The sequence below is a fragment of the Mandrillus leucophaeus genome, unplaced genomic scaffold (genome assembly GCF_000951045.1).
Source record: "Mandrillus leucophaeus isolate KB7577 unplaced genomic scaffold, Mleu.le_1.0 Scaffold28, whole genome shotgun sequence".
Lineage (NCBI taxonomy): Eukaryota > Metazoa > Chordata > Mammalia > Primates > Cercopithecidae > Mandrillus > Mandrillus leucophaeus.
Window position 1 is genome coordinate 2,030,700 of NW_012102920.1, and position 12,727 is coordinate 2,043,426.

Genomic DNA, 12,727 nt, shown 5'->3' on the forward strand with positions numbered 1-12,727 from the left:
GTAGGTGGGGACTGGGAGCAGGGAGGGAGGGGGCCGGCAGGTAGGTGGGGACTGGGAGCAGGGAGGGAGGGGGCCGGCAGGTAGGTGGGGACTGGGAGCAGTCTCCTGGCTGCCGCCACCCCCAGCCTCCCGCATCACAGCCTCCCATCTCCCTTCTCTCCCAGAGCCGATCCAGCCGTCACTCCGCCCCCAAAGGGAAGTGACATCAGCCCCAGGCTGGGCAGGTGTGTCCTGCACCTGGGCAGGGCTGGGATCAGAGCCCAAGGATGCCCGCCCAGCCCAGTGCCTCCAGGGCTCCCCAGGCCTCACAGCCTTAGCTGGGAGCCTCCGGAAGAAGGGCCCCCACCCACCCACCTTGCACAGGGTCAGGCACCGGGGGCCACTACAGGCCAGTGTGAGGGAAGGACCTGAGACCCCGGCCCTGAGTGAGACCCCACCCAGGTAGGGTAAAAGCTCCTTCTCCTGACGCAGCTCTCCCCAGCACAGCGGCAGGGGCAGGACAGGTGACGCGGGTTTGGGTATACCCTGGCCTCTCCCAGACATCCTAGGACGCGCTGCACCCCTGGAGGCTGGGGACCAGGAAGTCCAGAGTCTGCAGGTGCCGCTCACAATGAGCTCCACCCACCCCAAGCTCTGGCCCGACCCGCCGCTACACCAAAAGCCTGGCTTGTCCAGACCCACTGCCCATGCCCTGAAGCCCACCCCAGCCAGGCACGGGCCCAGAATGAGCCTCCTGAGAGCCTGGTGGGCAGAGGCCAGCGGCCCGGCTTCCCACCCCTCTACCTGCCCAGCCTCGCAGGCCACGTCCTGGGTGCTCACCAAGGGCAGCTGGTCATTCGGGGCTCTGTGTGGGCAAAAGCCTAAGGGGCTGCCCTCCCTGGCCGGTCAGGGGGCAAGTGTGGGAAGGGGCAAGGAGGCCCTGTCCCCCAACTCAGTGGGAGGAGTCCCTTGCCTGCCAAGTGTCCTCAGCTTGGCTGGGTGGTCACCTCCTGCCTTAAGCCAGCCTGACCCTGCCTCCGCAGCCTGCACCCCCCCCGGGAGGGCTGGGCTCGGCCTACCTGTGCCTGGACCGCCAGGTAGAAAGCGCCTTTCTTAAAAGGCAGCAGGTCCCCGTTGTCGTTACGAGTACCCTCGGGGTAGATCCACACTTTGAGCTGCAGGGAGAGAAGAGCCTGGGCTGACCTCACGTCCAGGTCACCCCAGAAAGGCGGCGCTCCCTCCCCTCTGAAGAAGCCCCACTCTGTGAAGCAGCTGGCGTGGGACCCGATCTGAGGAGCAAGGATGATGTGGGGGTCTTTTTTCTGCCAAAACCAAGTCACAGGCTGGTCCCCGCCTGACCCCGCCCGGGCCCCACCCCGACCCCACCCAGCCCCGGCCCTGCACACTCACGTTCTCCCTGACCATGCGCTCGCCCAGGTCGGCCATCACCGTCATGGCAGTGCTAGAGCGCTGCCGGTTGATGAAGAAGACGCCCCCGAGATACATGATGAGGCCCACGGGGCCCAGGAAGAGCAGTTCCCGCTTGGCGATCTGCACGCAGCGCTCCGGAAGGACCTCCATGAGGCCTGGGAGACAGAGAGAGAGAGAGACAGGGAGAGGGGGAGACAGTCGCTGAGCACCCACAGACCTGCCTGGGGCCCTGCCTTCTCCCTGGCTACCTGGGCGGGTTGTGTGGCCTCCGAGCCTCTGTGTCCGGCCCTGAGGGAGGGACTGAGGCCAGGCTCGCCCAGGCACAGGCAGTGTCTTGTCCTCTGTGTCTTCGTCCTCGGGACCCCGCCCCAGCCCCGCACAGCGCCAGCTCAGCGGGCCCCACTCAGAACCCGGAAGCCGCCCCGGATGCCCGGCCTACCCATCATGTCCAGGATGCTCTGGTGGTTGGAGACGATGACGCAGGGCCGGGCCTCCTGCAGCCTGTGCTGGTCCCGCACCTTGAAGCGGAGCCCGTAGAAGTACTTGAAGCTTCGCACGAACCAGCTGATGATGCTGCAGGGGAGGCCACCGTGAACACGGGCCCCGCAAATCCCGCAGCCGAGGCTGGGGTGCGGAGGCCTGGGGGTGGGGTGCGGAGGAGGCCGGGGAGGGGCCCTCCTGGCGCAGGGCAGGAGACCGGGAGACACATGGGAGGGAGCCCCTGAAGGGACAGAGTCCCGGGCCCGGCTCACCCACCTGGACGGCTGCCCTGCCTCCATCTCCCCAGCAACAGGGGAAAACCCAGAGCCTCTGGAACTCGGATGCTAGGAGCATGGGCAGGCGCCCACTTCCAAATCCACGTCCAGGGACCTGCCCAGCCCTCAAACACCCCACAGGGGACCCAGCCGGAAAGGAAGCGGCACTGGCTCTCACGTCCACCATGAAGGACCCACGTCAGGGAGAGCAGCCTCTGCACCCCTGCAGAGGAGATGGGGCCCCACACACCCTGGGGAAGGTCACTGGCCCCTCAAGGCAGGGTCACATCAGGAATAAAGTGTCAGTGCCAGTGGACACCTCTGAAAGGACCTGCGAAAGGCTCTTCCAGAAAACAGCCAAGACCAAGTCCTCCTCTCACCCCTACCCTGCAGAATCAGGCCGGGTTCCCTTTCCCCATGAATAGGCGGCGGGGGGCTCGGGGCTTGTCTGAGTTCACACCAGGAGCAGGAACAGAGCCAGGGTCCCGGCCACCTGAGCACCGGCCCCAGCAGCCCCCACTCTGGCAGGGGCCCAGCCCACTGACGGCTGTCCTTGGAGCACCTGCGAACGTGAGGTGGCCTCGTCCAAGCAGCCCATCATGGTTGGGACCAGGGATGTCCAAGGGACACCCGAAGTCTCTGACCGGCTCCAAGCGCCCCAAGCCTGTGCCCTGCTGCGCTGCCAGGAAGCTCTGGGCATACCGCAGAGAGGGTACCTGCCCATCACAGGGCAGCCGGCAGGGATGGAACCAGGAGGACGGAGCTCACCCCAAAGCTCCAGCAGGGGTGGATGACCAGGGGCAAGGCTGTGCCAGCGCTGACCGGGGGGCTCCCAGTGCTGCTCCCCTCTCCACACAGAGTAGTGCCCCCCGCCATTTGATCCCCCAACAGTCCTGAGGGCCCCCCGCTTTGTGCAGATGAGTCTGAGAAACTGCTCCAGGCCACAGAGCAGGGTTTCAAAGCCGAGGCCTCCTCTCAAAGTCACACTGGTGGGGATTTTTGTTGTTTTAATAGGGTCTTGCTCTGTCACCCAGGCTGGAGGGCAGTGTCACAATCTCGGTTCACTCCAGCCTCCACCCACCTCAGGCCGCTGACTAGCTTGGGACCACAGACGTGTGCCACCACACCTGGCTAGTGTTTGTATTTTTGGTAGAGATGGGGTTTCACCGTGTTGGCCAGGCTGATCTCGAACTCCTAGGCTCAAGCAATCTGCCCACCTCGGCCTCCCAAAGTGCTGCGATTACAGGCCTGAGCCAACTCGCCCTGCCTTTAAAAAAAAAAATCGGCCGGGTGCAGTGGCTCAAGCCTGTAATCCCAGCACTTTGGGAGGCCGAGACGGGCGGATCACGAGGTCAGGAGATCGAGACCATCCTGGCTAACACGGTGAAACCCCGTCTCTACTAAAAAAATACAAAAAGCTAGCCGGGCGAGGTGGCGGGCGCCTGTAGTCCCAGCTACTTGGGAGGCTGAGGCAGGAGAATGGCGTAAACCCGGGAGGCGGAGCTTTCAGTGAGCCGAAATCCGGCCACTGCACTCCAGCCCGGGCGACAGAGCGAGACTCCGTCTCAAAAAAAAAAAAAAAAAAAAAATCGTGGTAAAATACACGTAATATAAAATGTATCTCCTTGGCCTTTTCTGGGTGCACGGTTCACAGGCGCTGGGCACATTCGGTGTCCTGCAACCATCTCCTCCCTCGTCTCCAGAATTGTCCACCTTCCCCGGCTGACGTCTGTTCCCATACGACACCAACCCCCCCATCCCCTCCCTGGTCCTGGCGCTCTGCCCTTCCATGTGTGAGCCCAGGCCTGTGGCAGCACCACCTCCGGCGGATGGGGCAACGCTCATGACCCCGGTTGCAGATGGGGAAACTGAGTCAAGGGGGGCCTAATGGTTAATTCTGATGATGAGTCCAGCCGTCCGTCCCTGGACTTGGAAGCCTGGGGCCTCCTCAGATCTGCCCTCCTCAGCCAGCTCTGGAGATGTCTCTCCAGGCCATGCCGGCCACCGCCCCCTCCCACCCAGAAGGCGTGCCCAGGCTGGCAGCACCCGCACGCTCAGGGGAACTGCAGGGCTGTTTTGCCTCCATACTCATCTGCACGATCCAGCTTCCCGGACCCCTGTGACGCTCCAAGACGACCAGGAGGCAATAGCTGGCAGTTCACCAACACAAAACACGGAACTGTCTGCTGCTAGCAAGACGGTGGCGTCACCAATCAAAGAAATGCAAACGGAAACAAGAGACCGTCCTCATCCTTCCCTCCCAGCACAGATTAAAACGCCTGATAACAGGAGGTGCCAGCCAGGGTGTTGGGAACGGGCCCAGCACCTGGCAGGAGTGGGGAGTCGCACAGACACAGATGCTTCCAGAGGGCAGGTTGGCAGGCCCGGCCAGAGCCCTGAGGAAACCTGGCCCCTCTCCTCTCAGAATCTTCCAGGAATTCGCCCGACGCCCGGAAAAGCCTGGGGTGCTCAAGTGTGCGGTGAATTAGGAAAACCTGAAAATGCTTAAATGTCCGCCGGTAGGGAGAGGGAAAGTAAATTAGGGTCCGTTTCACAGCCAGCTGCGACAGAGGGAAAAAACAGGGCAGGTCCACGCTCACATCCTGTGAAGGACACGCGTAAGATTTCTAGCAGCAGCCAAGACGCACCTGCAATTCCAAAGCTAGCTGCCTGCAGAAGTCTCGGGTCACATCTGAAAGGGACAGTGGTTCCCTCTGGTAGTGACATTGGCCAGTTCCATCTTTTATCTACTTTTTTATTTTTGAGACAGGGTCTCACTCTGTCACCCAGATTGAAGGGCAGTGGTGTGATCTCAGCTCACTGCAACCACCACCTCCCAGGCTCAAGCAATTCTCATGCCTCAGCCTCCCGAGTAGCTGGGATCACAGGCGTATGCCACCACACCTGGCTAATTTTTTGTATTTTTAGTAGAGATGGGGGGGTCTCACCATGTTGGCCAGGCTGGTCTTGAACTCCTGACCTCAAGTGATCTGCTCGCCTCGGCCTCCCAAAGTGCTGAGATTACAAGCATGAGCCACCACACCCAGCCTTTTTTTTTTTTCTTTTTCTTTTTTTTTTCTTTTTTTTTTTTTTTTTTTGAGACAGAGTCTCGTTCTGTCACCCAGGCTGGAGTGCAGTGGCACCATCTCGGCTCACTGCAACCTCCGCCTCCTGGATTCAAGCAATTCTCCTGCCTCAGCCTCCAAGTAGCTGGGATTACAAGCACACGCCACCATGCCTGGCTAGTTTTTGTATGTTTAGTAGAGACGGGATTTCACCATGTTGGCCAGGCTGGTCTCAAACTTCTGACCTCAGGTGATTCTCCCGCCTCGGCCTCCCAAAGTGCTGGGATTACCGGCATGAGCCACCACAGCAGGTCAGCTGGTTTCTTAGTGTTGACAACTGCATCTTGGTGATGGAAGATATTAACAAGGGAGGACTGGTGAGGGCCATATGGAGTCCCCCTGTAATATCTCTGCAACTTCTCTGTAAATCTAAAATTATTAAAAAATGAGATGTCCATTTATTTTTTTTGAGACAGAGTCTTGCTGTCACCTAGGCTGGAGTGCAGTGGCGTGATCTCATCTCACTGCCATTTCCACCTCCCGGGTACAAGCAATTCTCCTGCCTCAGCCTAGCAAGTAGCTGGGACTACAGGTGTCCACCACTATGCCGGGCTAATTTTTGTATTTTTGGCAGAGATGGGGTTTCACCATGTTGGCCAGGCTGGTCTCAAACTCCTGACCTCGTGATCCGCCCGCCTCGGCCTCCCAAAGTGCTGGAATGACAGGAGTGAGCCAGGCACCCGGCCCTCTTCTGTTTTGATTGTGGTATACCATGCACCACTTAAACATTATCATTTTACCCGTTTCTCAGCGCATGGTTCCATGGCACTCAGCGCATCCCCTGCTGTGCGGTCAGCACCACTCTCCAGCTCTAAAACTTGTTATTATTATTATTATTTTAAATATCTAAGCTGCTTAGGGGATGGATCGTGCACTGATACTTCTCTCAACTGTGAAAGACACAGGTTACAAATCCCCGCCCAGCAGGCAGCACTGAGCAGACGCTCTGTCCTGCCGCCCACCACCGGCCCCTGGTCCTCAGGCCAGAAAGATGGACGGATGGAGGCTGCCCCAGGCCAGGAGGAGGCTGTGGCTCTCCAGAACTCTGCAGCCCATGGTGTGGCTGGGGGAGAAAAGTATACCCTGGAGGCAGAAGAAAGTCCAAGTTGTCCTCAAGGGGACAAAGGGCCACCTGCACCAGCCACGTGGAGCCACTGCACTTCCTCCCCTAGTGTCCCATACATAGTTCAGAGCTCTCTGAAAGCTGGTGGGAAAGTATAGACTCTCACTTTAAAAGCAGTTCCTGGCTGGGCGAGGTGGCTCACGCCTGTAATCCCAGGACTGTGGGAGGCCGAGGCAGGCGGATCACCTGAGGTCAGGAGTTCGAGACCAGTCTGGCCAACATGGTGAGATTCCGTCTCTATTAAAAGAACAAAAATTAGCCAGGCGTGGTGGTAGGTGCCTGTAATCCCAGCTAATCAGGAGGCTGAGGCGGGAGAATCACCCGAACCAAGGAGGTGGAGGTTGTAGTGAGTCGAGATGGTACCATTGTATTCCAGCCTGGGTGACAGAGCAAGACCTCATCTCAAAAAAAAGTGTTTCCTCAGAGAGGAAGGGCCTGAACCTTGTAAGCCCTGCAGAAGCTCCTGCAGCCGGACACCCCGGGGGAACCCAGAGAAAAATCACCTTCTAAGCACAGAGACCCCCTGTACCTCCTGTGTGCAAAGCCCCGAGACAAGGGTTCTACGTGAGTCACCCTTTCGTTCTGACGGTAACACCCCAGGGTAGGTACGATCATAACCCCCCTCTTCAGATGAGGAAGCTGAGGTTCAAGGTTCAGCAAAGTTAAGTGACTTCCCCAAGGCCACACAGCAGGGAAGCCAGAACAGGCCTGAGTGCCCCCTCGGAACCCTGCTTCTGAGCTGGCAGAGCCGTGCTGGGGCGGCAAGGGCCCCCATTAGGACTCTAGGAGCTGATCCTGAGGCTCCCTCCCTCCCCCAGGCTCTGCAGCCCACTCAACCCCTCAGCAGGCTGGGAGCCTGCTCCGGCCTCCCCCAGCAGGAAGCTCAGAGTGGCCAGAGCAGCCACTGTCGCCAGGCTTCCCCGACCAGCTTGCCCAGCCCAGGTCCCGTCCTGGGCCAAACACCCTGCCTCACCCAAACTCTCCTCCCACCAACCACAGGGGGACGAGAGGCTGCCCTGTCCTTTCCCCAAAGCCTGGGGCACGTGTCGCTGTGCTGGTCCAGGACACAGTCACACGGACCCCAACTCCAGGTCCTGGACTCCCTGCCTCCCCAGGGTACCCCAGCAGGGGCAAAGCCAAGGTCGCTGGAAGCCTGCAGCTTGGGGAACCCTGCTGGCCGCTGCCAGGCAGGTGACTTGTGCCAGCTTTGCCCAGCAAGGCAGGAGGCCCAGGAAGCAGCCCAGTGCCCAAAACCAAGCAAGGCTGAGCCCAGACTGGGCCCTTCGGGTGGCATTTGAGCAGCGGGCTCTTGCTGAGGGAAAGCCCAGGTCCTGCCCCAGTCTCTTTCAGGAGCCCTCAGACTGGAGCCTACCAGCCTTGAGCGAAGCGCCATAAGAGACCCCTCTGGGGTCTGTAGGAATCCAGCCTCCTCAGACCTGAGCTCAGCCCCCAGACACCTGGGCTGCTCCCACACCCAGGCTCTGGGCCAGACGGGGATTTGGATCCCATTTCCCTTTATCCCAGCTATGGCCTCGGGCAATGCACTTGACCCCCCTCCCAGGCTCATTTGGAAGGGTGTACGGGCTTCCACTCTATAAGGCCCGACACCCGGCGCACCCTCGGGCCAGGACAGGACCTCCACCAACAGTGGCTGTGACGAGGATGACACAGGAGGGAAAGAATCCAAAATGGGCGGGCCTGGGTGTGGTGGCTCACGCCTATGACCCCAGCACTTTGGGAGGCTGAGGCAGGTGGATCACTTGAGCCCAGGGGTTTGAAACCAACCTGGGCAACAGAGCGAGACTTTGTCTCAAAAAAAAAAAAAATCCAAAGTAAATCAAAGCGAAAGGCCCCTCAATGTGCCTAAGTCCCCGGTCCCACCAGCAGCGGGTTCAGGCAGCTGAGAGGCGGGTCTAGGTCAGGGCCCAGGCCATTGGCCAGGCTGTCCTCGTGGAAGGTCACTCGCTGACCCTTGCCCTGGTCCTGGGCTGGGACACTCCCAGGAGACCCAGCAGCCCTCTGAGCCAGGACTTGCCCATCCTCAGCTATGTGAGCTCATTCAGGGCAGCCTCCCCCCAACCCCCCGGGACTCAATGGGGCCACACAGAGCCATCAAGGATGCTCCGGGGACGGGGCCCCAGCGAGGAATCTGGTGTTTTCTGATAAGTGTCATCCGAGCTGCAGCACAAGGCAGGATGGGTCCATAGGGGTGGGGGGTCCAGCCCACACAAACACCTGGACGTGGGGGGTCCCCAATGACTCCTCAAAGGGGATGTGTGGGAGTGCAGGTATAGCGGGCTGGAAGGAGGTGGGGCCAGAGAAGCTCTCCCATCCCTCAATCAGGACAGCGCCAATTTCTGGGCCTGCAGAGAGACACCTGGAGAGCTCTGGAGAACCAAGGTGACAGTCTCCCTTGGGACTAAGACCCCAGTGCTGCAGTGACACAGGGCTCCCCGATGGCACTGTCCCCACCGGACATCTGTCAGGGGACCCAGGACTGTGCACTGGCCGGCAAATCTGGATCAAACCTTGCCCGACATCCCAAGTCTCCTGTGCGTTCTTCCCACACTGGGCGTGTGGCATGGGCACCTGCTCCACGGGACAGGAGCCGCCCTGCAGCCAGGAGCTGTCACGACCACTAGGTCCTGGCCTCCGGATACCAGCAGAGCATGGGGTTCAATTCGGGGAGCATCCTTAAGAGGAAGGGCACCCCTTTTCTCTCTAGGACGCTGAAAATGGTAGGAACATAGGTCAAAGGAGCCGGAAACTAACTGCTGTTTCCCTAGGCTGCCCATCTGGTCTGCTTTTCTGCATGAAAAAGTAAACTTCTCTGTGGGTTAAGCTGCCGTCTTCAGGGTTTTCAGATCCTGTAGCTGGACCCAGCTGTAGGACACAGAGGGGCTCTGGGCTTTGCTTTCCTCTGTCGAATGGATGTACCAGGGCATCGGCCCCTGGTGAGGAAACCTGCCCTGTAGCTCCACCCTAACTGTGCACACAGGGAAGGGCTCGGGGGCACCCCCTGCCTGGGAGGGGTCCATGGTCTCGGCCCCAAGCCCGGTGGGAGCAAAGGCTGCCTCGGCGGTTCTAGTCCCATCACCGACCCTCACATGCTCAGAACTACAGTGTGGACAGCGGGGGGCTCTTGGGTGCTGCCTAGAACCACGTGGGGAGGGGCTGGGCCTCAGCCAGGGCAGCCATTGCTCAGGGGCAAGACGGAGCATCCCTCCCAGAGCTCAGGCCTGCCACAGGGCTGCCCCGACGGTGCCAAGCGCTGGGCTGGGAACGGGGGGAAAGGGAAAAGCAGGTACTCTGTAGTCACTGTCAGTGGGTTCAAACCCCAGTTCCACCCCGTCCTGGCTTGGGCACCTGCCCCAGTTTCAAGTTGCTTATCTCAGCCTCAGTGTCCTTATTTGTAACACGGAGCACATGCGAATCCGTGTTCCCAAGGCTGGAGACATCCGTGGCGCAGAGCAGGAACAGAGGCCAAGTATCCCCTCCCTCCCTTCCAGCCCCCCGGGTCCCTTCCCTGGCGTGACAAAGCGCCTCCTGTTCATCTGCCTTTCTCGCCCCTCCCGACGGCCCCCACGGAGTGAATGCATGTTCACAACAGCCCCACTCTTAGCCATTGCTGGGAGTCTTGGGAGCCCGTGCAGAGGTGTGGGGAAGGCAGCCATGGAGCCCCAGGCCTCTCCTCCAGACTGCCCCGCCCTCCGGCCCTCCCTTCTCTTCAGGGACCAAAGCAGGAACAAAGCACCTGCTGTTAGCAGCCAGTGTCCCAGAAGCCACTAGTCCGCAGGCCTGAGCCTGGGTGCTGCCCTGGAGAGGTAAGGGTGGCAGGAGGGTCCCATCCAAGCACCATCAGAGGCCCCAGGTCCCGAGGACACCCGGGTTAGTCAGAATCTCCAGGCTGAGATGGGGACAGGGCCGAGTGGGTGAGCGGGGCAGCAGGGCCAGTGCCAGCCAGCGCAGCCAGCCAGGTCCATAGAAAGGGCAGCAGGTGAACTGCGACTTGGCCCCTGGGAAACATCCATGAAGTTCAGGCAGAGGCCCCTGCAGAGCAAGCCAGGCTCTCACACGAGGAGGCTGCCGATGAAGAGGCCCATGGCCTGGGGCCTAGCTCAGTAGTGGGGTCTGCTCCAGGGTCTCCTAAGTCAGGTGCACCGTCACTTCTGCTAAAAGAACAGGACTCTGTCCCCTGTCTGTCCGCACCCCAGGACACACCCGGCCCAGGATGCCCTGCTGGCGTCAGAACCACACATGCCATTTCCTCGGGGTGGGGGGCACTCCCCCAAGGAACCCATAGACTGGCCCCTCCTCAGCTGGGAAAGCTGCACCCTCGCTCCTACTCTGAATCACCCCAGGGGCTGAGGGGGGCCCTGCCCACAGGGGATCCCAGGGCCAGAACCACAGGTGAGGCCTTCAGATATTCCAGCACAGGTGCCCAGAGCCCAGCCCCCAGGAACTCCCTGTTGCTGGAAACTGCCTTCCTCCCTGAAGGGCACTCCACTGGGGAGGTCAGCGCCAGTCACCACCTGGGCCAGCCCTGGAGGGTGCGCTCCCCGGGACCCCGGCCTGGGCCACCCGGCCCACATCAGCACCGGTCACACACATGTCCGGCTGAGCAGCTACCAGGCCCTTCTCGGACTCTCCATGCTCACCATCAGCCCCAGGGTCTTTCTTCATATTCCTGGAGCTTCTGGGGCTCCGTGGGAAGCCATGGTGGGGGGGGGGGCGGTCCGTGAATGTAGGCCTGTTCCAGAAGCCTCAGCGCCCTCCCAGGACTGGCAAGGACAGCGAGTGTGGGGAGCTGGCAAACCCTCACCCACTGCCCCTGGAGCCATGGGGAAGGGGGCCTCTGGGGCTGCAATGCCCCCACCTCAGGCCATTGCAAAAGCCACTGGCTGGGCAGTCCAAACAGGGCAGAGAGAAATGTAGCAACAGCCTAGGGATGGCTAACAGGGAGAGGGGGCAGGCAAAAGCCTTCTCCGGCAGCCACCCCGCCCAGGAGCAGCCAGCCCCCGCAATCCTTGGCAGCCCAGTCTGAACTCTGGCCCCCAACCCCAGCCTGGCAAAAGCAAGCTCCCACCTTCTGGAAGGTGCCCAGGGGAACATTTCAGCCCCGCCAAACCCTAGTCCTAACTCTTCCTTCGCTTCGCGTGGAAGCTGGACCCTCAGAGCTGGAGGCTAGCGTCGCGCTCCCCAGCACGGAAGCAGGTCCCCTCCGGGTCCCCCACCTCCCTGCGAAGAAGAAGGGGTGAGAGGGGAACCCGCCTCACAGGTGCGCCCATCACCAGGCCGACGGGCAGGAGGGCGTCGGAGGGAGGCCGAGGGACGCCCCACGCCGCCGTGCGCCCCAGTGAATGGCCCTGGGGCAAGTCCCCGCAGCCCTGGCCTCGGTTTCCCCGCTCAGGAAGCAGGGCTGAGCCTCTCTCAGCGCGGCCCGGCCCCCTTGCTCTCCGAAAGCCGCTCCGCCCCCGGAACCCCACGCCGGACTACAGGCACGCGGCGGAGGCCGAAACCGGTGTAGACGCCCGGGGCCAGGGCGGCGGGTGGGGTGCTGGGCACTGTGACGCCGGCTCCGGGACCCCCTCCCTCCGGGACCCCCTCCCGTGCCCGCCGCCGGCCCAGGCGCGCTCTCCCCGGAGCCTCGGAGCGGAGCGGGGCGGGCCGGGCGGGGCAGGAAGGAGGGAAACCCAGAAGAAAGTTAGGGAAGCGGAAGCGGCGCGGCGGTTCCCCGGCCCCTCCCGGCGGCCCCAGGCCTTGCCTCATGTTCTCCACCGTCCGGCCGCCGTGGCGCAGCAGGCAGACGAGCGAGGCCACGGCGGACATCGCGAAGCATAGCGCGCAGTACAGGGCGACCTTGGCGTAGAACTCGGCCGCGCGGCTCAGCTGCACCAGCAGCAACAGCAACAGCAGCGCCGCGGCCAGACACGGCCACAGCTCCATGGCCCGGCCCGGCCCGGCGCCCGACGGCGCGGCCCCGCTCACTCCCGCTCCCGCTCCCGCTCCTCCCCGGCGCGCTCAGGCCCCTTATTGCGAGGGCGGCGCGGCGGGGCGGGGCGCGGGGTGTGGCGAGGAGCGCGCGGCAGGGAAGGGCTAGGTGAGGCGCCCCGCCCTGACACCGTCCCCAAACACGCCCCGACACGGCCCCCTCACCAGGCCCCGCCCGGACACGGCCCCCCAGCCCCGCCCGACATTGTCGCCAACCCCGCCCCGACACGGCCCCCCCGTTCCCGCCCTGGGTCACCCGGCCCGTCCCTCCACGGTCTCTCCCCGCAGTCCACTGCCAGGTCACCGAGGCTCTGGCGCTCTGC

General features: G+C 62.0%; 1 protein-coding gene across 2 annotated transcripts in view; it reads right to left on the reverse strand.

The window, feature by feature from the left end:
* The window catches only part of AGPAT2 (1-acylglycerol-3-phosphate O-acyltransferase 2), a 15,168-nt gene extending 2,698 nt beyond the window's left edge, over positions 1–12,470 (reverse strand). Inside the window, exons 1-4 of one of the 2 annotated variants that reach the window (XM_011985084.1) lie at positions 12,178–12,470; positions 1,850–1,983; positions 1,390–1,565; positions 1,059–1,154 (exon numbers count right to left, since the gene is read on the reverse strand). In XM_011985084.1, coding sequence (XP_011840474.1) covers positions 1,059–1,154; positions 1,390–1,565; positions 1,850–1,983; positions 12,178–12,359 — 588 coding nt within the window. In that variant the 5' untranslated portion in view covers positions 12,360–12,470. The remainder of the gene's footprint in view (positions 1–1,058; positions 1,155–1,389; positions 1,566–1,849; positions 1,984–12,177) is intronic. The other variant, XM_011985085.1, reaches the window with a different exon arrangement.
* Between the last annotated feature and the right edge of the window lie 257 nt (positions 12,471–12,727).